The sequence below is a fragment of the Nannobrachium achirus genome, assembly GCF_963921795.1.
Source record: "Nannobrachium achirus genome assembly, chromosome: 17".
NCBI classification, from domain to species: Eukaryota; Metazoa; Chordata; class Actinopteri; order Myctophiformes; family Myctophidae; genus Nannobrachium; species Nannobrachium achirus.
This window is the reverse complement of record NC_137824.1, coordinates 9,196,642-9,221,170: the sequence shown is the minus strand read 5'-3', so window position 1 is coordinate 9,221,170 and position 24,529 is coordinate 9,196,642. Positions and strand designations below refer to the sequence as shown.

General features: G+C 41.6%; 2 protein-coding genes across 2 annotated transcripts in view; both read right to left on the bottom strand.

The window, feature by feature from the left end:
* Window positions 1-108: 108 nt before the first annotated feature.
* Window positions 109-6,110, bottom strand: LOC308302235 (uncharacterized protein; the record flags this gene model as incomplete). The annotated part of the gene is made up of 5 exons (XM_080746493.1): window positions 6,023-6,110; window positions 5,181-5,291; window positions 2,754-3,182; window positions 1,236-1,294; window positions 109-316 (listed from the first exon to the last, which is right to left on the bottom strand). The coding sequence occupies exons 1-5, from the start codon at window positions 6,098-6,100 to the stop codon at window positions 109-111; spliced, it is 885 nt and encodes a 294-aa protein (XP_080602619.1). The 5' UTR covers window positions 6,101-6,110.
* A 2,318-nt stretch (window positions 6,111-8,428) lies between these two features.
* Window positions 8,429-24,529, bottom strand: part of LOC308302234 (uncharacterized protein) — a gene marked incomplete at its 3' end in the record, with an annotated part of 29,254 nt that continues 13,153 nt past the window's right edge. Inside the window, exons 8-19 of the mRNA XM_080746492.1 lie at window positions 24,158-24,256; window positions 23,443-23,589; window positions 22,323-22,382; window positions 19,910-19,993; window positions 18,746-18,769; window positions 15,887-15,982; window positions 13,303-13,335; window positions 13,138-13,209; window positions 11,697-11,783; window positions 11,093-11,164; window positions 10,542-10,597; window positions 8,429-8,450 (exon numbers count right to left, since the gene is read on the bottom strand). Of these exons, the coding sequence (XP_080602618.1) occupies window positions 8,429-8,450; window positions 10,542-10,597; window positions 11,093-11,164; window positions 11,697-11,783; window positions 13,138-13,209; window positions 13,303-13,335; window positions 15,887-15,982; window positions 18,746-18,769; window positions 19,910-19,993; window positions 22,323-22,382; window positions 23,443-23,589; window positions 24,158-24,256 (852 nt within the window). The remainder of the gene's footprint in view (window positions 8,451-10,541; window positions 10,598-11,092; window positions 11,165-11,696; window positions 11,784-13,137; window positions 13,210-13,302; window positions 13,336-15,886; window positions 15,983-18,745; window positions 18,770-19,909; window positions 19,994-22,322; window positions 22,383-23,442; window positions 23,590-24,157; window positions 24,257-24,529) is intronic.

Below are 24,529 nucleotides of genomic sequence, written 5' to 3'. Positions count from 1 at the left end.
GGACACCTGTCCTCCTTTTTTTTCTGGTTCACCACCAGCGTCCTCCTCCTCCTCCTCCTCCTCTTCCTCAGAGGGGCTTTAATAAAACCAGCTGCACGTGCGGTGCGGTCACGAGCTGCTGCTGCTGAAAAAGCCCGCTTCTTTCTTCCTTTCTTCCTTCCTTCGTCTCGTGCCTGGTGCTTGCGGTGCTTTGCGTTGCGTTGCGTTGCGGTGCGGTGCGGTGCAGCAGTGTGACGGCAGGCAGGCAGAGGCAAGCAGCAGCTGGATGGATGCGGGGATGTCGCGGAGCGGAGCAGGTATACGATACGATACGCTGCTGTGGAGCGAGCGCGAGCGTCAAGTTGAACAACACCCACACCAAACTACTGGGGTTTCCGCCCTGGGTTTTCATAATAAATGTCTTGACTGTATTATTGTGTGATTTCCTTATTTTTTTCCTTTTCTTTTTTTTTAATAAAGAGAGTAAAACAAACAGTGTTGTATTGGTCATTTAACATTTGGATGGGACACCATTTTTAACCATGTTATCTTATACGCACGTCGCTTGCACTACAGGAGTGACAGCCTTTGGAAACGTTGTCGAGTTGTGAACTTTACTTGAGGGTTGTTTTACATCGATACATGTCTGTGCACGTGAGATGAGATAGGCCTACGTTACACTGCTCAAAAAAGATATGGGTGTGACTGGACCAATACAACAAAGATTATATAACACAACATCGTTTTGATTGACATGGAGAGACATGGATTAGACCGGGCCAATGGGGCCAATCAGTGCCCCGGGCCCCTGACTACCAGCCAGGGGCCCTTGGACGAGGCTACCAGTCAGGGGCCCCTGACTAGCCATCACCATGGTGGCTTGTGGTTTAGATTACATTTTTCACCAGACACACAAATGAACGGACAATATGGTCTACTGATTCTTGGTCTTACTTCTTGTCACACCCATAGACCGGGTCATCTCACATGCTGCCCCGTCTCCACACATTAAGCAAAAAAGCTTAATACTACTCCAAAATGGGAGTAGTATTATCATTTTACTTTGTGTGTGTGTTAGCGCGTGTGTGAATGAATTGAGCACAAAGGACCTCAATGTAAACAAGCCATAGAACTTGTATCTATGTCTTTTCCAATGCAAACTGTAACTAGACTGCGAGCCCACAATGAACTCAAAAATAGCACCGTTCACATCACACAAGGTGTGATTTTTATTTTGAAGACAGAACTCCACCAACAGGATGTGGTTGTTGTGGTGTTTCACCGCATCTTGACGCTCATCGCCAGGCCAGGTACACTGGAATGGAAGGGAAGATCAACCTGAAAGGCGGCACACTGCGACACCTACTGGCCATATACGAGTATTGCAAGCTGTAAGAGCAACAGCAGAACTTATTGTGGAAATGTTGAAATCAGAGTTGATTTTGACACAGCACATTTTGATTTAGTTTTAGTCACATTTTAGTCATCTGAAATGTTTCAGTTTTAGTCTATAGTCTTAGTTGATTAAATCTAAGTCTAAGTTTGTATTTGCTTCTTTGTTTGGAACTAAGGTTGTATAGATTATAGTGTCTTTAATGTGCTGCTCTTTCTGAGGTTATGTTATTCATTGCCTTTTATTTTATATTAGGAGAAATTAGGAAGATCTGTATCCCAAAAGACAAAGACAAAAATATCACAAGCTGTTCTTATGTGCCACAAATGCATAGATATGATATGATCACCTTCCAACCAAATCCCTTCCGGTTCACATTTCGGCAAACTAAATTTGGCTTCAGGATTATTGAAACACGCAGGAAAAAGAAAAACACACCCAAATTATAATTTTTTATCTTTTATTGTTTGTATTCAATAACAGGAATTTATACGCTATTTCAAACTTTAACCAATAACTCATCGCCCAAAACTCAAACATTAGGTAATGTCAACAACACTGTAGAATGACACAATCCCAAAGAATTAAATAATGCCATTAATTAAAACCAAAAAGACTTCCAACTTGCCAGGGGTATGCTATGCACTGGTCTCCTTTGGCTAATATTTACAGTTTTATTTTTTACAGGGCAATTACCCTCAACAACAATGAACTTGTGTGGTTGTGAGCATCAGATTCAGCCACTATATAGCTAATATGCAACATATAATATTCCTATTGTGTAAATGTTTCTTTTTTGAGAAATAATATCCACGTATCCGTGTGGAGGAGGGAAAAAAAAAAGCCTGTAGAATGACGATTCAAGCCCAGCCCCTATAGTACAGTGCTTGTCAAAGTGGGGTCGAGGGACCCCCAGGGGTCCTTGGGAGGGTTCCAGTATGATTGATACTGTTTGTGTTATCCTCGTCAAATTATGGCATAACTGTACCTCTGTAGCTTTTGCAAACTGTTAAAGGAGTAGTTCACTCCCAAAATGACTTTCTTTCTGTTGATTACTCACGCCATGGAGACTTGAGTTCAATAATATTTTTGGGTTTTTGTCACATTCCTAAGACAATAATTTTATTACAATAAATGTACCCCCATTGATTCCGGATGGGGACCCAAATGCATTCGGGTCCCCATCCGGAATCAATGGGGGTGAATTTACTGTTTAACTTTTTCTGTCTTAGGAATGCGACAAAAACCCAAAAATATTAATGAACTCAAGTCTCCATGGCGTGAGTAATCAATAGAAAAAAAGTCATTCTGGGGGTGAACTACTCTTTTAATAAAATATTCAATCGACCACAGACCCCGTCCGATGTGCAGCTCATGGGACCATTCCGTTCTCAGACTGCCCTGCGGAGGAGGAGGCCATGTCCTGGCCTCCATCTTGTGGATCCTGCTGACATTCAGCATTCTCTGCGGTCGTCGCGGACTCGCCATCGACGGCCACGGCCGCCCCCCGTTTCCCTCCCGAGATGGCGTCTTCCTTCCACAGGAGCACCTCCTTGTCGTAGGTCTCCCCCATCTCCTTGACCTTGGTCAGGGTCTGCTTGTAGGACACGCACAGGCCCTGCGTGCGGAAGCGCTGGAAGCAGCGCTTCTTGTCGCCGGCGTGCAGCAGCAGCGAGTTGCGCACCATGGGCGCGCGCATGTGGCGCGAGCGCGCGTGCAGCACCAGGGCCCCGGCCATGGCCGCCACGCGCTTCTTGGTCTTGGCCTCCGAGGTATCGGCGGCCTTGGCTCCAGCCGGGGACTTCTTGGCCTAGCGGTGGGCGATATGGAAAAATACAATATCACCATATGTTTTCCAAGCTGTATCACGATACACAATCTTATCAGGATTCCTTTTCATGTTGGGTTTTATTTTTTAGTTATTGTTCAAGTTACAGTACGACTACCTATAAGGTAACAAAAACTAAAAGGAAAAAGGAGTAACAGACCATTTAGCCAAGTGGTCCTCAAAGTGGGGTTCATTTTGGGAGGTCTAAATTGACCCTTACAAGTATGTAACTCTGACAGACCTTACGGGTCCATTTGGTTTCATTTCTATACCGTCAGAGTTAAGGGGAAACCTTGACATTTTAAAGTTTGAAAACTACTGATTTAGACCAAAATGCATGTTTAAATGCATGTTTAAATTAAATTCTGCAATGAATCTCTGTATTAACAATTCAACAGGATTGTTTTATAAGGCTCTCCCTCATTGTATCACAATATAGACGATATCTCTGAAAAGGCATATCGTGGAGACATTGTATCGGCTCAACCAGGCCTGGAATTTCATCATTTTAGGGGCAAGGCCACTTGGCCTTCGGGGGCCTTTTTTGAGGGCTCAAAGTCCAATTGCAAGGGCAGGAAGGCCATGAAATAAAACAAGAATTGAATTTAAAGGACAACTTTGTTTTTTTTACAACAAGGGCTCATATTTTAGATAGTCATTAGAGAAAAGAAAAGATGAGTGTTAAAATGTTTTCATTTACTTCTATCGTTTGAGTGATTTTAACGATTTTGTTTTGCATGCATGCCCCCAGGTTGGGGGCATGCATGCAAGTGGCTAAATATGTATTTGTTTAGACACAATAAGCCCATTTTCCAAGATGCATCACAAGATGCACCACAATCTTTCATGGGCAGATGTGACTTATGGGGGCTGGTGTAAATAGTAACAAAGAAATTGCCAGCTTATTGTGTCTAAAAAGACATATTTAGCCAACCCACTGAAATCAAAATACTAAAATCGCTAAAACAATAGAAAGCAGTAAATGAAAACATTTTAACACTCATCTTTACTTTCTTTCTTTCTTTTCTAATTACAATCTAAAACATGAACCCTTATTGTAAAAAAAACTAAGTTGTCTTTAATATGTAGAATATCTGCTGTGAAATAAATAAATGGGTATTTACAATCAGTTGCTCAGCCCTGCACAAATCAAAGATACTGGATTGGTTTAAAAAATGGGGACTCAACAAGACACTGGTGTCTACATGACAATAAAGACACTGGTGTCTACATATTGACAAGACTGAGACAGAGGTGAAAGTGGTACAGTCAGCTGCTGGGGCATTAAGACCACTGTGGCCTCAGGTCATGACATTTTTTAAGGGGCACACACAAAGCTGAACTAAGGGGCAACGACGGCCATGGTCTTCATGAAATTCCAGGCCTGGTCTCAACGATATTTATCCCCATATCTCATAGCCTGGTCTGCCAGCCTCATACTGTGCATTCACTCACTCGTTCCCTCCCACAATATAAGTCTGGACTTTGGGCTATAGGCAGCTTGAAAAGGTGGCGGGAGTACTTGCCTTGACAGACAGACTCCTCTAACCAATCAGCGTAGCAAAACATCTCTCAGCCAGTCGGAAGAACGGCAAACAAACACATCTTTTTGGCCGATGAACTCCGCTAGCGCATACTCCTGTTCCTTTTTAATTGTTGTAACTGAAATAACTTCACTTATTGCTTGTTTTATCGTTTCAGCGTTAACTGTTACACTTGTTGCATCGAGGGCAGCCATTGTTGTTTTGAAAATGCTGCAGCAAGCATAGCTACGTCACCATCTACACATGGACCAATCAGGGGAAGCTTTTCACTTGTTGTGCGGACAGCAGTTGAAACGCAGTCACTGATTGGGCCCGATCAGAAAATGATCGGGACAACTTCTCATACTCGGTGGCTATCTGCTGAAGTCCAGACCTCATTCTGTGGGAAGGAGGAATGAGTGATGGCCCGCCAGGCCACATATCCCCCCAGCCCTACCTTGGTCCCGTCCAGCGACACGGAGGCAGCGCTCTGCAGGAACTTGAGGAAGGTGGGCGCGCTGGTCCTCCACTCCTGCACCAGGTCCTCCCACTGGAAGTCCTTCAGTGCCTGCAGGGAGGGATGGAGCTCATTAATGTTCTCTTTAACCCATTCAGAACGGGTCCACAGTATTGTGTATTATTATTTTATGCTTTAACTATAGAAAAATAGCAGTGATACAAGCTCACAGCGCGGCACCGAGTGCCGCGCTGCGAACTTGTAGATCTGCTATTTTTGAAAAATGTTGAAAATTAGAATTTTGACCGGATTCTATAAGTGTCTTTTGAATCCTTCTAAGACTTTTTGAAAAAACCTGTGTTTCTATGTCAGCAATCTGGCCAGCCATCGTCAAAGAAAAGGTCCTTTTCACTTAACTGGAGCTCAGTTAGTCTGTTCTTGAGAGACTACTATGTCAGTGTGAAGGACCCCCAAAATGATATGTATTTGGCCACGGACCCCCATCTCAAAATATTTAGTTCCAGGGACCACCCAGAAGCAACATTTGAGTTACAAACGTTCGCTTTAAAAATACATGTATTCAAAGATTTGCACACATTTTCACGACTTTTTCAAAAATAGCAGATCTACAAGCTCGCAGCGCGGCACTCGGTGCCGCGCTGTGAGCTTGTATATCTGCTATTTTTCAATAGTTAAAGCATTCAATAATTCTAGGCCTAATTAATGGATAACTGATAATGAGCACCTTATCGATCCTGCTTATTGACCTTTGATATTTTGTGGGAAGATGAGATGACAAATTCTGAACATTTTTTTACTGAGTTTGTGGCTGACCACCCTACCTGCAGAGAGGTGTGGCGCAGCACGGAGCCGAACGAGGCCAGCGTCACCCTGGCGCACTCCTCCCTCACGCGCTTCATGACCTCGTTGGCGCACAGGTCGTAGAGGCCGGGGATGGCCATGATGTCGCCGGGCAGCTTGTGGTAGTGGCCCAGCTTGATGTGGTGCGCGATCATCTGCAGCGGCCCTTTCTTCACCACCTTCCTGGGAGGTCTGATCCTCTGTCTCAGACGCATCACGGAGAGCGCGTCTTCATCCACCTGAGGATCGAAGAGACAAGTATTTTTACAGTGAGGATTGTAACGCATACTGAATACATCACACCAGATGTTAAATACTGGGAGAAAATACTGACCTCTGTGGTGTCTGATGAGGAGGAAGGCCCAGATCTCTTTGCTAGAAGCGACATAACCCCCTGAAAAGGAACAGAAACACACTAGAACACATGTCTTAAAAAAGGGACGAATCAATGCGTCTCTTTGGCGACACAAACTTTATGTGATTTTTTCTTTAGAACTGGATGATGATGTCATGCTGTGGTGAATCCATTCTGACGGGAGACGAACCTTGACTTTTTCAGGAGACCAGTCAACAGTCACAGGAACCTTTGAGCCTATATCCACAGGTCTTTCTTCAGCCTTCTGAAATTGTGTAAAAAAGAAAATAATATAATACAATACAATACAATGGGTAGTTTGTTTCAGCTCCACTGAGGTCCAGTGTAATCAGTCAGAAGTCTTGCTTTACAGGTGAGGATGATGTGAATGTATCGATATCACCTCAGTTTAACCACTTTAATAGAAGAGACCTGGGTTTACACGTTGTCAGCTTGTAGATCGGCTATTTTTGGTGAATGTTCCCCCCAGAATAGGGATGCTGGGGTTTAAGTGGTTGAACGTCAAAGTATAAAAGTAATTTTTGATCCTTTCCTATAATGTTAACAGGTATTCTCTGTGGCTTGCCTCGTGATATCTTGTGGGGAAATAATTACATACATGACATAAAATTATGGTACTGTACCTCTGCTCTAATGAAAGGTTTGGACAAAAACCCAAAACATGTTAGACCAGGGGCTTATGCCAGGGGTGTACAAAGTGCGTCCCGGGGGCCAAATGCAGCCCAAGGACACATTTTATACGGCCCGCAGCTTCATCCCTAAATTGTATTATAAACGGCCCTCCAGCATCGTCAAACAACTATATTTTCCCAGAGTATAATTAGTCAGGATTTGTTGTTCCCTGTTGTCTCATTCTGAGGGATCCAAAGAAAGTCTATTTATTGTTGCACAAGTTATTTGTGTTTTGTTCAGAGCACACACCTGACAAAAGTCCGTTGACATTAATTATGTATGAAAATGATATAAAATAGTTTAAATGCAATGCATAATATGTGGTTTCTTTATGGTCCGACCAAAGTACATTTTGTCAGGAGATATTAGTCGGCCCTTGGGTGTTTTAATATTTTCTAATGGGGCCCCCTTTGGAAAAGGTTTGGACACCCCTGGCTTATGCCTTCTAAATGACTAAATATCTCCATCTAGAGGCCGCATCATGTAACTGCTGCATCCTGGAAGGCAGAATGCATGCTCAAGCCACTGAAACCCTGCCCGCCGTCCGGACTGTGGGGAAAGCTTTCCACAGGAAAGAGCAGAGCAACAGGTTCCAGCTTGTCCATCTATTGTCCATCTATTTTCAGCGAAAGCTTTCCCACCATAACAGAAAATAGACTAGTAAAGGTTTAAAGGGATATTTCACGTTCAAAAGATGCTCAGGACATTTTTGCTGTCTACTCAGGCTTTTGTGTGTCTGATGAAATGAACATCAAATATCTAAACACTGAATTGAGCAACTTAAAAACTGAAGCTTGAGAAGCACTACAGCAGCTGTTATAGTTGTGGCTGAAAGTATTGGCACCCTTGCATTTGTTTAAAAGAACACAACACACAATGGTCTAGATTGTGCACAGTGAAGGAACATCAAGGTCTCTGTAGTGGACTTGGAGCCTTCAGATTGTCCATGCTTGGCTACAATCTGACCTCTGACCTCCTGACAATTCTCTCCTTTTCAATTTGGTCCATGCTCAGTGTGACACAAAACAGCAGAATGAGGGATTTACTCCATTTAAACTGGGTGGATTAGTGGTTACTAAAGATTAAAGTCAACTTGGACTCACCAGAATGAGCTTGGATTCTGTATTTATTCTAGTTTTATGTTGTGTTCCTCTGCAAACCAAATACTGTATGTTAATGCAAAATGATGTTTTCATTTGCCAAGCTTCTGGAAGATTTTTTTGTTTTTTTCTATTTTACAAATGCAAGGGTGCCAATACTTTTAGCCACGACTGTACATACAGAACAACAAGACCAACCTGGATAGACTGGGTTGAGCAGGAAGGATCAGAGGTCTTGGCTAAAAGGCCCATCGTTGCACCCTGGATGGGACACAGAAACACCGTAGACCAAAGTCACTAAAGCAGGGGTCTTCAACGCTTTATAAACGTGTGATGCAGATTTTCATCGACTTGTTTGACAGCACCGTCATCCGTCTACGTTGGATTTGTGTTAATGTGTTTTTCAGACATTTAGCCACTTCAATCGTCGACACCAAGTAAACTTGACCTTTCACTCTGTACTTGGTCTGCTCTCTTTTAGCTCTAAACCAAACCGATAGCTGAAAATAGCAGATAAAGTTCTCCTCGGAATAGGGATGCGAGGGCTCACGTTTATAACTGAAAACTAGAAAGATGCAATTGGAAATTGCGAGTGTGGTTGCTGACGGTTGCTGACTATATTCTACAGCAAGCTAACTGTCATGTGAAGCTCCACCAATTGATTCACTATTGATTCCCACTCCCATTGATTCCCTACTGATTCCCACTCCCATTGATTCCCACTCCCATTGATTCCCTATTGATTCCCTACTGATTCCCACTCCCATTGATTCCCTACTGATTCCCACTCCCATTGATTCCCTATTGATTTCCTACTGATTCCCACTCCCATTGATTCCCTACTGATTCCCACTCCCATTGATTCCCTACTGATTCCCACTCCCATTGATTCCCTATTGATTCCCTACTGATTCCCACTCCCATTGATTCCCTACTGATTCCCACTCCCATTGATTCCCTATTGATTCCCTACTGATTCCCACTCCCATTGATTCCCTATTGATTCCCACTCCCATTGATTCCCTACTGATTCCCACTCCCATTGATTCCCACTCCCATTGATTCCCTACTGATTCCCAATCCCATTGATTCCCTACTGATTCCCACTCCCATTGATTCCCTACTGATTCCCAATCCCATTGATTCCCTACTGATTCCCACTCCCATTGATTCCCTACTGATTCCCACTCCCATTGATTCCCTACTGATTCCCACTCCCATTGATTCCCTATTGATTCCCACTCCCATTGATTCCCTACTGATTCCCTACTGATTCCCACTCGCATTGATTCCCACTCCTATTGATTCCCTGTTGATTCCCACTCCCATTGATTCCGTATTGATTCCCACTCCCATTGATTCCCTACTGATTCCCACTCCCATTGATTCCCACTCCTATTGATTCCCTATTGATTCCCACTCCCATTGATTCCCTACTGATTCCCACTCCCATTGATTCCCTATTGATTCCCACTCCCATTGATTCCCTATCCCTGTCATTTACAATGGCAGTGGAAAGGTTACCCTAGTAATAGATAAAGTTTCCCCAGGACTATAATGTGTTGCCCTGTTGAGCAACCACGCTAATAATTATCCTATCACACAAGGATTTGGCGGGCCCCCTGTAGTGACTCTGAGGACCCCCTTTTGAAGACCCCTGCATTGACCCATTTAGGCCTAGAATTATTGACTGCTTTAACCAGTGAAAAATAGCAGATATACAAGCTCACAGCGTGGCACCGAGTGCCGCGCTGTGAGCTTGTAGATTTGCTATTTTTGAAAAAGTCGTGAAAACGTGTGCAAATCTTTGAATATATGTATTTTCAAAGCGAACGTTTGTAACTCAAATTTTGCTTCTGGGTGGTCCCTGGAACTAAATATTTTGAGATGGGGGTCTGTGGCCAAATAAATATAATTTTGGGGGTCCTTCACATGAAAAGGTTTGAGAACCACTAACATAGTAGTCTCTCAAGAACAGACTAACTGAGCTCCGTTTAAGTGAAAAGGACCTTTTCCTTTGACGATGGCTAGCCAGATTGCTGACATAGAAACATATAGGTTTTTCAAAAAACCTTAGAAGGATTCAAAAGACACTTATAGAATCGGGTCAAAATTCTAATTTTCACGATTTTTCAAAAATAGCAGATCTACAAGCTCGCAGCGCGGCACTCGGTGCCGCGCTGTGAGCTTGTATATCTGCTATTTTTCAGTAGTTGAAGCATAAAATAATGATACACAATAATGTGTACCCGTTCTAAATGGGTTAAAGCATTGTGTGACAGCAGCGATGATGAATTCATGTTTCCAAAGCATTCTGACGGAGGATAAAACACCTTGACGCTTTCAGCAGACCAGGTCACCGGGATGGCTGTCTGTCCTGCTCTGTCCACAGGTCTTCTGTCAGCTTTCTGAAATGACAGAACACACAAATATGGACGCTTGTTATCAGTAGAAGTAACACTTTTAGTTTTATTTATTTATTTTCTGAACCTCTTTAACCATTATCTTATGCTTTAGCTATAAACAAATAGCTCACAGCACAGCACCGAGTACCGCGCTGGAGCTTGTAGATCTGTTATTTTTGTTAGATCCGTCTTTGAATATTTCTGAGACGATTCTATAAATGTCTTCTAAGTCTTTCTTCTAAATCAGTGGTTCTCAAACCTTTTCATGTCAAGGACCCCCAAAACTACATGTATTACGTTGGCCATGGACCCCCATCTCAAAATATGTTGTTCCAGGGACCACCCAGAAGCACATATTTGAGTTACAAATGTTTGCTTTTAAAAAGCCGATCTAGAAGCTCTATTTCTCAATAGTTAAAGCATAAAATAATGGTCAAAGTCAGTTGTTTTCAGCTTGTAGTCTAGTGTAAGTCAGTGTAAGTCAATAAGAAGTCCCACCTGCTCTGCTTGCTGTCCAGGTGAGGAGGATGGAGCTGCAGTCGTTGAGGAAAGGTTCACAGCAGCTTCTCCCTGATGGGAACAAACAGAACAATGGATGAGACATGGGGCCAAATGAGGGCCCTTTTCAGGGTTAGAACAAGGATTCTGGGGGTTCAAGTGGTTTAACAAAAGAGTAATTTTAAGTTTTAAACATATTTTGATTATCACGATTATACTGTTAATCACAATTATTTTTTGCCACAATAATCGTGACATGTACTGTCGTCCCAACCCTGTTTCCGTTACAAGTGACCATATTTTTTAGAAAGCCAACGAAGGGCCAACTTGTCTTTTAGTTCTACTGGATCTCTTCCCTCTTCCCTAACATTTTAGTCTGTTTTTTATTTGTTGACGATCAATATTCTAAGTCTTAGTTTTAGTTATCATAGCTTTATTTCGTTTTCATCTGGGAAAAAAAGGTAGCCGACGATCATTTTTGGTCATAGTTTTAGTCAACGAAATCAACACTGGTTTCTGTTCTTATTGTCTGTATATGTAATCAGTTAGCAGGCAGACCTGCATGGGTACTTATTGTGTATGTGTAATCAGTTAGCAGTCAGACCTGGGCTGTGGTGCTTTCGGCTTGCTTCACAGGTGAAGAGGAGGAGGATGACGAAGGTGGAGGCTTTGCTTTGCCTCCCCCATAAGTCTGAAAGTCAATAAAAGTCAAAGTTAGATCATCTTTTTATGGGGAGATTTTCAAAAACAGCAGTTGAGCCCAATGTGCTTTCCAATCAATGATGAAGAGCAACCACATTGATCCGAGACATATAGAAGCAACATTAAAACTCACAGTAAAATAGATAAAAAGCTAAAACAACAACAACAAAATCAAAGAGAGTTAGGGTGCGTTCGGAAATGCGAAACTCAACGCACTGGTGTGCCATGTTGTCGTTCGTTTATTCGGTGCACTTGGTGCGTTGTCGTTCGGAAATCCAGTGCGCGGCGCACCGGTGTGCTGAGTGCACGCACTGACGGACCCTACACAGAAGTTGGGGTTTGGCGGTGTGGTCTGTCGGTGCGGTGTTTTGATTGGTTGGTTTTCATGGCAGTGTCTCGCACTTGGCGTAGGAAATGATAACAAAATGCACTATTTTCTGCTTTATTGGTCCTTTGGGCTTCATTGTTACACACGCATCAACGTGTAAACTAACAGCAGGTAGGCCAATATTATTAATTAAATTACCTATAAATAGCAACGTTACCTTAGCAACTGCTGCTTTTAAGAAAGTTTTCCGACTGAAAAAGCACACATGTTGCCTCTTATCTGGTCGTTCGTAAATAAGCCACACTGAATGCACTCTCAACGTCACTGCCCACTGCACTCACTACTTTTTTTTTTGTTTAGTTTATTTGATCACTCACATCCATTTATCAGGTCATACATCCACTTATTCATTTTTACAGGTGATCAAAAGGAATAGGCTGAAGCTGAAAGCTTATGAATGCCTATCCTAGTATACATGGAGTAATTACAATGATTGGTTGTTGCAGTGTTTAAAATGTAAGGATACATCGGCCTATAGCAGATATGAGAAAAGAATGAAGAAAAGGAAAAAACAAAAAAACAAAAAATTCTTCTATCCTTTGATCTCTTTCTTTGACAGTTGCTTTTAGAGCCAAGACCTCCTTCATCAGGTCGGTTAGTGTATGTATACATCTTGTTGTTTCGTCAGCAAATGTGTCAATTTGCCAATCTCTTCAGTCTTCAAAAACTGAGTGTGGTCTTTATTTCTTCAATATCTTTTTTTGTCATTTTCTCATTTAGTTGTTAGCCACAAGTGGCCTTGAGCTTACAGGAGAGAGCTATGCGACCGCCTCCGTCAGTGTCCTGTCTCAAGTCAATGTATTAATGCTATAACCTCGAGCTAGAGTTGCTCACCTGCAGTCACTGAGCACACAACCGGTGCGCATTTCCGAACGCACCCTTAAAGAAATGCATGTAGTTTAAGGACAGCCATTGGAAGGTACAACATGTAGTCGGTCAGGGTAAAAACACATACCTTACGGCGCATTATAGCAGGTGTGGCGTCAGGGTCTGATGTCCTGGTTGAGGGACCTGCTGTGGACGCACGCTGATGGAGGAAAAACACACGTTAATATTAGAGCAATGATAGTCATTAGGAGTGAAACAGTGAAACCTCCAGAGCATTCTGATGGACACACACCTTGGATTTGTCCCTCTGGTCTCCAGCAGCTTTCTGAAATGATGGAAAAACAAATAAATAATACATTATTGCGACCGTCAGGGAGCAGTTTACTATGAAAACCTCCACCGGCCGTCCGTCCGTCCGTCCGTCCGTCCGTCCGTCACACGTCACACGTGACCATCAACAAACGTCACACCTTTGTTGATGTTTAAATCGAAGAGTCTTGGTCAAATACTTCTGTTGGTTTCTGCACTGATCATTTATACAATTCAGCTGTGTTTGCTCGTGTCATCATGATGAGGTCATAAATCAGCCATGCCCAAATATAGATTTTACGGGTTTACATGCTTACTCAGTTATTCGTTATGTGAAAGTCCTATGACGTCTATGATATCTGACATCATCATACATACATTCCCTTTTATGCCCATAAATGGAGATCCCCTCTGTAGAACCAGCCACTGACATCACTGTAATGTCAGGGGAACCAAATCCCTTTTATGCCCATATATGGAGATCCCTGTGATGCCAGGGGAACCAAATCCCTTTTATGCCCATATATGGAGATATGGAGATCCCCGTGTTGCCAGGGTAACCAAATCCATTTTATGCCCATATATGGAGATCCCTGTGATGCCAGGGGAACCAAATCCCTTTTACGCCCATATATGGAGATCCCTTATGTCATCAATATTAAGCCCATATCTGTGAATATCTTTGGGTACCAGATGTCTCCATATATGGTTAAATGGTCCGATATACATCACTGGCCAGAAGACCAAGAAATGGTGCAACCTCGCCCTTTGCTTTTCTCCCTTAGGCATCTTACTGGTAGGTAGTTTAATGAGGAATGCAGTATGGTGGTAGGTAGGTAGTTATGGCCTTTGATGTAAGATTTTCACTTTCTAGGATAACTATATTTGCTATTCCCAGATGATGCCCTTTTAGGGTACCCCTCATGCCCATATATGGAGATCCCCAGGCTTTACTAATTAACATAAGTTTTATGCCCATATATGGAGATCATTGTCCCAATGTCATCAGATATATGGGCATAAATGGACACAGGCAAACTAGATGGGCTGTATGGATATCCAGATGTGTGATGTAAGTGTTTTATTCCAAATGTGGCACCCCACAGACATATTTCCAGAAACAAAATCCCTTTCATGCCCATATATGGAGATTTCTGATGTCATCAATCCCAGGCCCTGTAAAAAACATGGTTGCTATGGTAAACAGTTGGTTGCTAGGGTAAACAGTTGGTTGCTAGGGTAAGAAAACATGGTTGCTATGGTAAACAATTGGTTGCTAGGGTAAACAGTTGGTTGCTAGGGTAAAAAAAACATGGTTGCTGTGGTAAAAAGTTGGTTGCTAGGGTAAACAGTTGGTTGCTAAGGTAAAAAACATGGTTGCTATGGTAAACAGTTGGTTAGTAGGGTAAACCTTCAATGATTTTGACATCTTGTTACTAATCTGTCGGTAGATAATGCCGGTCTTATATAAGGGTCATTTGTGTACGGTGTGATGTCATACTGATGTCAGCAGTGTGACAGGAGATAAGCGACCAACGGTCGCTTATCTCCCGATTAGGGAGTCTTACTTAGGGAGTCTTACTGGTTATCTATCAGTCTTCACTATTTAGATATTTCATATTTGATATGCATTTTATCAGACACGCCCCCTTCCTACAGACAACCATTGTAACTTCAAGCTCCATTTTGAAGCTGCGTCCAAAACTGAAGGTATTTCTTCTATTCTAGTCGCTTCTATCGCTTCACTCTGGTCGTGCAGGTCCGCGTCGGTAAAAAAATTCCATTGAAATCAAGGCGAAACACGCGGAAAAAAGGGAGTCCCAACTCGAAACACCAAAAACATGTCCGTGTCTCCGGACAACATCAACACAGATTGGTTGTCAGGACGTGATGGGTGGAGTGGGGGTGAAGTGAAGGTCGCTTCAGTTGGATTTTTCCAAGTGGGACCGTTCGAGCCGTTCGCACCGCCCCTTTCCGATGGTTCGCACTGTGCCCGTTCGTGCCGCGCTCGGTCGCAAGTCGTCTCGTCTTTGCATTCACTTTGTATGTCATCGTGCCACTCGAACCATCCAGGTTTGAACCCAGCTTAAGACTTGTGTGTAGGGAAAATTTCATATCACGATTATTGTGACAAAAGGAATTGCGATTTACAATATTATCGCGATAATCAAAATCCATTATGCTGGGGCGGAACATTTGCCAAAAAATAGCAGATCTACAAGCTCACAACGCGTCACGTTGTGACACGTTGTGAGCTTGTAGATCGGCTATTTTTTGGCAAAGACATTTGATAGAGAGTGAAAAAACGACTGTGTCAAGTACGTATATTATAAGTACTTTTTACCAATTAAGTGGTAAAATTAAGTGGTACCGGATATGCAGCTCGGCAAATAAAAGGCGAATTGATCCCAGTGCATGACGGAGGACAATATCATGATAAATTAAATCTCCACGATACGATTATCGTGAGTGTTTTTTATCATGATAAACGATAATATCGCATATCGTCCTATCCCTACTTGTGTGTGAATGTGGATGTGGATGGATGAACAGATGGAGGAGCAGACCTGTGCAGGTGGTGCAGACGTCAGCGCAGCTCGTTGCTTCACATCAGCCGAGGTTCCGGCAACGGGTCTGGTTGCTAGGAGACCCATGACTCTACCCTGGTAAAAGATCAACGTTATTATATTAGGCCAGGGGTCTTCAACGAGAGAGAGATGAAGCAGGGAACCCCACTAGAGCCTATAGACTGTATACAATTGTGTTTCAAATAAAAAATGTTCATAGATTTCTTAGACAGCGTAGACGTGTGTGACAGCACTGTCATCAGACAGTGTAGGTTGGATTAATGTGTATTTTCAGACATTTAACCACTTGAACCGACAATACTTCTACTGCTTGATAAAAAATATTAAAAAAAAGACGATTGGTTAGTAAATGGTGCATTTATATTGTGCCTTTATCAAAGGCGCTTTACAGAGATTGTGCATTACATTCACCCATTGACCCATACATTCATACACTGATGGCAGAGGAAACCATGCAAGGCACCAACCTGCTCACTGGGAGCAACTGGGGGTTCAGAGTCTTGCTCAAGGACAGGGGGAGCCCAGGGATCGAACTGGGAACCCTTCGGGAACCTTCCATATTCTAAAACGGCAACTCTACCTCTGAGCCACTGCCGCCCATTTAATAACTGATCAATATTCTGGGCATGCCGTTACAGGCAAAAAGTAAAATAAAAATCCAAATATACAGAAGATGGCCCATCTATTAGGCTCACAATGTTGTGAGCTTATATGGGCTTCTAAAGCCGTGACATCATTTTGTAGTCAGACCCCCCGCTGGTGCCAAGCAGATTTATTGTCAATATGGGCAGTGGTGTCCCTCGCTATTTCAACAGATCCCAGACAAAAATAATGACTAAAGTATAATTCTACCACTTTCCTGTCAACAAGAAAGAGAAGACAAATTAGCTTATAGTAAAAAGATTCACGGGCGCTGGTTCCTTGTTGGCACCAGAAGTTCTCCTCTGACTACCGACTATTTCTGATTATTAAAGACAGGGTAGCAGAATAACATCTACTTTGTCCCAATTTAATTGTTAGGTAGTTGTGAAAATATTTGCCAATGCAACCATATAGTTGTCTTGCCTGTTTTCAGAGTTGTATTCAGACGGAGATTCCAATGTCCTAGTTTTTCAAAACTCCTCCTCCACGAGCTCGGGAATGGCCGAGCAAAAGCATGACGTATGAAAGCAGAGCAACATCACGTGATCCCATTGAAAGGAATGTGAAGAATGTCTTGGAAATTACAATATTTTACACTCTTTCTAATAAAGTGAACTCTTAACTTTCTTAATTGACATGAACAACAACATGAATGCTATACACTTGCAATTTTTTATAAAGAATCAATAAGCCGTTTTTTCCGTATCCATTATATAGTGTAGCATGCACGTATTTTACTAGCCTGGGGGGCGTGTCTCTTCGCGGCCCCGGTTCTCTAGCGAGGCACAGAGAAGTACCAAGCCGAGATGGGCGCTCGTTTCGGCCAAATGCTGGAGTTGCCTCGGTGTTTGACTGTGGATGTTTTTTTTTTGTTTTTTTTTTCCTCTCTCTCTCCTCCCGTTTTTTCCCCTGCCTCTCCATTAATGTGTTCTCTACCTCTGGACCAAACAATGACACGAGATTGGATTAACTCACCCAAAAGAAGGTAGATAAATGTATTCCACTGGAATTAGTTATTAAAAGGTGCTTCACAAACGCAAGTGACGGGGCCGTGGGCTGTGCGAGCCACGTGACGAGCTCGACTGGAAAAGACTTAATCATATTCTCAAATTTAAGTAAAAGTACTCTCATATCATTCTCGCACGCATGGACAGTCACGCAGTGGCCAATCTACAGTACAAGCTCACAATTGTGAGCTTGCAGATCGGCTAGTTTCAAACAGCCAAGGTATAATAGGGCTAAAGTAGTTATTATCTGGCCCTTCACAAACGCGAGTGACATGGCCGTCGGCCGTTCGAACTCGCAATGGTGGAAAAGATATTTTACTCAAGTAAAAGTACTCTTATATCATTCTCGCATGACAGTCGCCTAGGACGTGACGTGCAGCTTGCAGATCGGCTAGTTTAAAACAGCCAAGGTATAAAATAGGTAGTTAATATATGTTTTATATTATAATGTATTTCTGTTTTGATTGATTGAAGATTTTATTAGAAGTTTGCATAGGAAAAGGTACTGTAGTAACTAAAGCTTTCAAATAATTTTAATGGTGTAACCAGTATTTGCCTCAGAGATAGATGTAGAAGTGAAAGTATTGGAAATTGGAAATATCCAAGTGCAAATACCTCAACATTGTACTCGAGTACAGTACTTGAGTAAATATACTTATAGTTACTTTACACATCGCGGTGATGTCCGGGCGTGCAGCGAGCCGCGAACACAAACAGTCACGCAATCAAACAGTCTGCAATGTGTCTCTACTACTGAAGTAGGCTAAAGTACACACAATCAGAACATTAAACAATTATTTCACTAATCGTTCACTCTCTCAGTGCAGACTGGAGAGTGCCTGTTTCTGCAGGAGAGGGGAGGGGTGTGACTGTCTGTCTGTCTGTCTGTCTGTCTGCCTGTCTCACTGACTGAAACGAGCCTCCGCTGTGACGGAACAGAACGTCACGGAAGAGGCGTGGTCCCGAAGTCGAGGGAAGCAGAAGGAAGTACAGGGTGTAGAGGGAGACACTCAAATGTGCCTATGTCTTTTGTGTTTTTATTTATTTTAAATTTATTTGGGCATCCTTAGGGGATCTTTGAGAGATATGCGTCATTATTTAGATAAAGAAAGATTCCTGCTCCCCCTCCTTTAAGTTATTAAGTGAATATGTAATCAAAAGCCCTATTTTTTACATATTTGAATCTTACCTCGCAAAAAACGGCTCCCGTCACCTGTAATGATAATTAAGAGCAGGGTTAGAAATTATCATTTTTCCACAGGACACATTGTACAGTAGGTGGTGAGCAGTATTTATACTTAAAGGACAACTTGGGTTCATATTTTAGATTGTAATTAGAGAGTGTTAAAATGTTTTCATTTACTGCTTTCTATTGTTTTAGTGATTTTAGTATTTTGATTTCAGCATGGGGGCATGTGTACAAGTGGCTAAATATGTCTTTTTAGACACAATAAGCCAGCAATTTCTTTGTTACTATTTACACCAGTCACATCTGCCCATGAAAGATTGCGGTGCATCTTGGGAATGGGCTTATTGTGTTAGATATTTATCCACTTCAATCAAATCAAAATAGTTAGAATCACTAAAACAATAGAAAGAAGTACATTTTAACACTCATCTTTTCTTTTCTCTAATGACTATCTAACATGAACCCTTATTGTAAAAAAAAAAAAAAGAAAAAAGTTTTCCTTTAATACAATATTTAATCCACTTTCAACAGGGAAACACCTTATGGGATTTTCTCCACACACACACACACACACACCCATTGTAACTTCTAACTTCATTAAAACAACCATTATTTTTTGTGGTGACTCATACTACCCTCCTAATATGTGAGCAGGCCGTGTTTTTTTCCATAACTTTTTTCATTTATTTGTAATAATTATTTGGGAAAGTGGCAAAAAATAAAATAAAACAAATAATTATTAAAAATAAATGAGAAAGGTTATTGAAAAAAAACGCGGCCTGCTCACGTATTAGGAGGGTAATATGAGTCACCAGAAAAAATTATGGGTGTTTTTAATTAACCTATCCATCCCATCCATCCTTCCATCTTCAACCGCTTATCCGGATCATGGTTAAAATTAAGTTTGAAGTTACAATAGGTGTGTGTGGGGAGAGGCCCTGGGCCTGGAGGGCCTGGTAACATTTACATCAAATATCTAAATATTGAATCAAGCAAATTAAAAACTGTTCAGGGTGTTCATAAAAGCCTGATTAGACGATAAAATTACCAAAAGTTGTTTTGAAAGTGAAATATCCCTTTAACGTATATTAATGTAATTCATAGAGAAAAGGATTGTGTATTTGAGGAAGCATACTGTACATTACACCATGCAGTGAGACGAACCTTGAATGGAGCAGGAGGCGGTGGTGTCTTGAATCCAATGGTAATTCTCTGCTTCCTGGCGTCAGCTCGTTTTTTGTAAGCCTTCTGAATATGATTTAAAAAATATGTATAATAATTATTGAGTACCTGAGACGAATAACAGTCATATTTGATTTTCTTTTTTTTATAGAGATATTTTTTGATTTACCAGACTGTAAATCACAAACTAGTCATTTTTTATCTGTTAAATTGTTAATGTACGCCCCCCGCATTTTGTTCAAGTGTCTGTTTTAGTGTTATCTACTCCCTTTGTCTGCTGAATATTGATTGTATGGACTTATACTGGTGTTCCACAAACTGTTGGAGATATACTGTTTTATGTCTTATAATTCCTAATATGAGTGAAGAAAAAAATATATAATTAAACAAAATGAGGGGGGAGTGCATTAAGACTTTAACTGGTTTACAGTCTGGTAAATAAAATAAAAATTATATATATGTCTATATAAAAAAATAAAAAAATATGGATTTCGTCTCAGGTACTCAATTGACTACAATAGTTATTATATTGTTCTTAACAGCAAAGACAAAGTATTGTACAAATTAAAACACATTTCAGTGGATTCCATATCAAAGAAAAGAAGCGGAATGTAAACAAAGTCGGCCTGACAACGGCCAATATAGCTCCTTTAAATATTCTGGAAACGTTTTGGAAATTCATTGGTAAAAATGTATGGGAACCCTGATAAGCCGAACTCTGCACATACTTTGGGTCCTCAAATCCATGGATGGGTTATGGACTAGTATATATCTATATTAAATATGGATGTTTCAGCACAGCCCTGGGTCAATAAATCATGTATATAAAATATGGATGTTTTAGCACAGCCCTAGGTCAATAAATCATGGGTTATGGACTAGTATATACGTATATTAAATATGGATGTTTCAGCACAGCCCTAGGTCAATAAATCATGGGTTATGGACTAGTATATACGTATATTAAATATGGATGTTTCAGCACAGCCCTAGGTCAATAAATCATGGGTTATGGACTAGTATATACGTATATTAAATATGGATGTTTCAGCACAGCCCTAGGTCAATAAATCATGGGTTATGGACTAGTATATACGTATATTAAATATGGATGTTTCAGCACAGCCCTAGGTCAATAAATCATGGGTTATGGACTAGTATAGGTATATTAAATATGGATGTTTTAGCACAGCCCTAGGTCAATAAATCATGGGTTATGGACTAGTATAGGTATATTAAATATGGATGTTTCAGCACAGCCCTAGGTCAATAAATCATGGGTTATGGACTAGTATAGGTATATTAAATATGGATGTTTCAGCACAGCCTTAGGTCACTAAATCATGGGTTATGGACTAGTATAGGTATATTAAATATGGATGTTTTAGCACAGCCCTAGGTCAATAAATCATGGGTTATGGACTAGTATACGTATATTAAATATGGATGTTTTAGCACAGCCCTAGGGTCAATAAATCATGGGTTATGGACTAGTATAGGTATATTAAATATGGATGTTTTAGCACAGCCCTAGGTCAATAAATCATGGGTTATGGACTAGTATACGTATATTAAATATGGATGTTTTAGCACAGCCCTAGGTCAATAAATCATGGGTTATGGACTAGTATAGGTATATTAAATATGGATGTTTTAGCACAGCCCTAGGTCAATAAATCATGGGTTATGGACTAGTATAGGTATATTAAATATGGATGTTTCAGCACAGCCCTAGGTCAATAAATCATGGGTTATGGACTAGTATAGGTATATTAAATATGGATGTTTCAGCACAGCCCTAGGTCAATAAATCATGGGTTATGGACTAGTATAGGTATATTAAATATGGATGTTTCAGCACAGCCCTAGGTCAATAAATCATGGGTTATGGACTAGTATAGGTATATTAAATATGGATGTTTTAGCACAGCCCTAGGTCAATAAATCATGTATATAAAATATGGATGTTTTAGCACAGCCCTAGGTCAATAAATCATGGGTTATGGACTAGTATACGTATATTAAATATGGATGTTTTAGCACAGCCCTAGGGTCAATAAATCATGGGTTATGGACTAGTATAGGTATATTAAACATGGATGTTTTAGCACAGCCCTAGGTCAATAAATCATGGGTTATGGACTAGTATACGTATATTAAATATGGATGTTTTAGCACAGCCCCAGGTCAATAAATCATGGGTTATGGACTAGTATACGTATATTAAATATGGATGTTTTAGCACAGCCCTAGTTTAATAAATCATGTATATAAAATATGGATGTTTTAGCACAGCCCTAGGTCAATAAATCATGGGTTATGGACTAGTATACGTATATTAAATATGGATGTTTTAGCACAGCCCTAGGGTCAATAAATCAGAGAGGACACTAACCTGTAAAGACTTTGGGATCGGCACTGGAGAGAGTCCTTCTTTCTTAATATTTGAAATATACTGAAAAGAAGAAGAAATAAATTAGACCAAATCAATCCTCAACTTTCCAACATCCCATCATGCATTGTGCAGAAGGTGTGCAGGCAGCTTCCGGCGCCGCAGCCGAGTGTGATCTACAAGCTCACAACGGCTGCATCTGCGACGCGACGTGAGCTTGTATGTCTGGTGTTCTCCGGTAGTGTCCCACACATACTGCTACAGTAACTTCTCGTGGAAACAGGTGGATAGAAGAAGAAAAATGTTGACCAAATCAACACATCGGGTGCCCCGGATTATTCAAGATGTAATCGGATGTTGCCATGGAAACCCGACATTTTACCTTGTTTTGAAGCTCCAGCGAAAAAGTAATCAGAGTAAATGTAATCCGAGTATATCTGGGATCTTTTCACGACAGTATTTTCTTTCACTCAGAAAAACGGCCATCAGTGCTTTTGTAACGGCCGGTAGAGAAGGCTGTGAGTTAAAAGTTAGATTACGGTAGTAGATAAATGCACTTTTGTGCAGCAGTATAACACTACAGTTAACGAGTGAGATGGATTTCCCAGTCACATGATACCTCTTCACCGCGGTTGCCTCGTACAGTAGCTACAGATTAGTAGCTATTAGATAATTTACTGTACAACACGTCGAACGCGTCATGGGCACCGGGAAACATCAAAGAGTTTGACATGTTGGCACGTCGTGGACCTCCTATGAGTTAAAAAAGTATCATCCGATATCCCCCGCCAGCTGAACACCTATTGTGCTGACAAGGCTCACAAAGGGTGATTTGAGGAACTGTGGCCAGTTCCTCAAATCGGTCACTCAGCAGAGTGGTAGGTAGGGTATTGGTTGGAATCGTCGTTGATTGGTTAGAAGTGCTGTGTCTCACACACACACACACACACACACACACACACACACACACACACACACACACACACACACACACACACACACACACACACACACACACACACACACACACACACACACACACACACACACACACACACACACACACACACACACACACACTAATATTCCACCCAGACTATGAATGGATGCTGGGGTTTCTTACGTGCTTGCGTCTCATTATAGCAGGTTCCGGTGTCCAGTTCTTGAGGCGCATCGTGGCAGCAGAGGATGCAGATTTAGCATCTTTCAGCGCCCTGTAGCGACGCATTATGGCCGGCGACGCGTCAGCTTCTTCTTTTAACCTCTGCATCTGTGCAACCAAACAGACATGGAACACATGGCTTTCAGGGAGTCAACGCATGCAGTGACATCACACTGGTTCATTCAGTGGTTTAGGGTTAGTGGTCACTGGTTCAGTAGTTTTCATTAACCAGTGGTCCCAGGGACCACCAGTGGTCCTTGAGGGGGTTCCAGGTGGTCCCCCAGCTAAACGATGTAGTTGATAACCAAATGGACCCTTATAGATCTTTAACTCTTGAGAGCATAAAATGAAACCAAATGGATCCGTACAGCTCCATTTGGTTTCATTTTACGCTCTCAAGAGCTAAGGTGATTAATATACCTTATAGGAGTTTGGAAATTTAAAGAAAGGTTTGGTGTGATGTCATCACGGTGTGCTTTACAATACAAACCTCAAATCAATCCTCCAGTTTTATTAATATTTCCACACAACTCCTCTAAGGTATAGTTCTGGGTGCTTTTCCCCTTTAAGCTATTGTTTAACATCTGCATTGATTAATTTACAAGAAGTCTACACAATCAGATAACTGTTATTTGATCAACTTTGTTTATTTTATGGTTGTTTTTCACACCTTTACCTTTCTTGCGTATTTGCTTAGGGGTCGTTGCTTTGTGTCAGGCGAGGAGGCGAGTGGGGGAGCAGGAGGGGTCTTTGCTAGAAGGTCCATGGCTGCACTCTGAGGGGAAAAGAACCACGTCCTATTGATGAATACATTGCTCACTCAGGTCCAATGAGGCTGGCCTCCTCCAGGTCCCCAAGCCCAAGCGCCCAACCTGGGCCTTCTCTGTGGCCGCCCCCACCCTCTGGAACCAACTCCCCAAACATATCAGAGATGCCCCCTCCATCCCCACCTTTAAAACCGCCCTGAAAACACACCTATTTAACATTGCCTACCCCAGCTGATCTTGGACCTACTCTTGTTTTTATTGTTTTATTGTTGCTCTTAGCT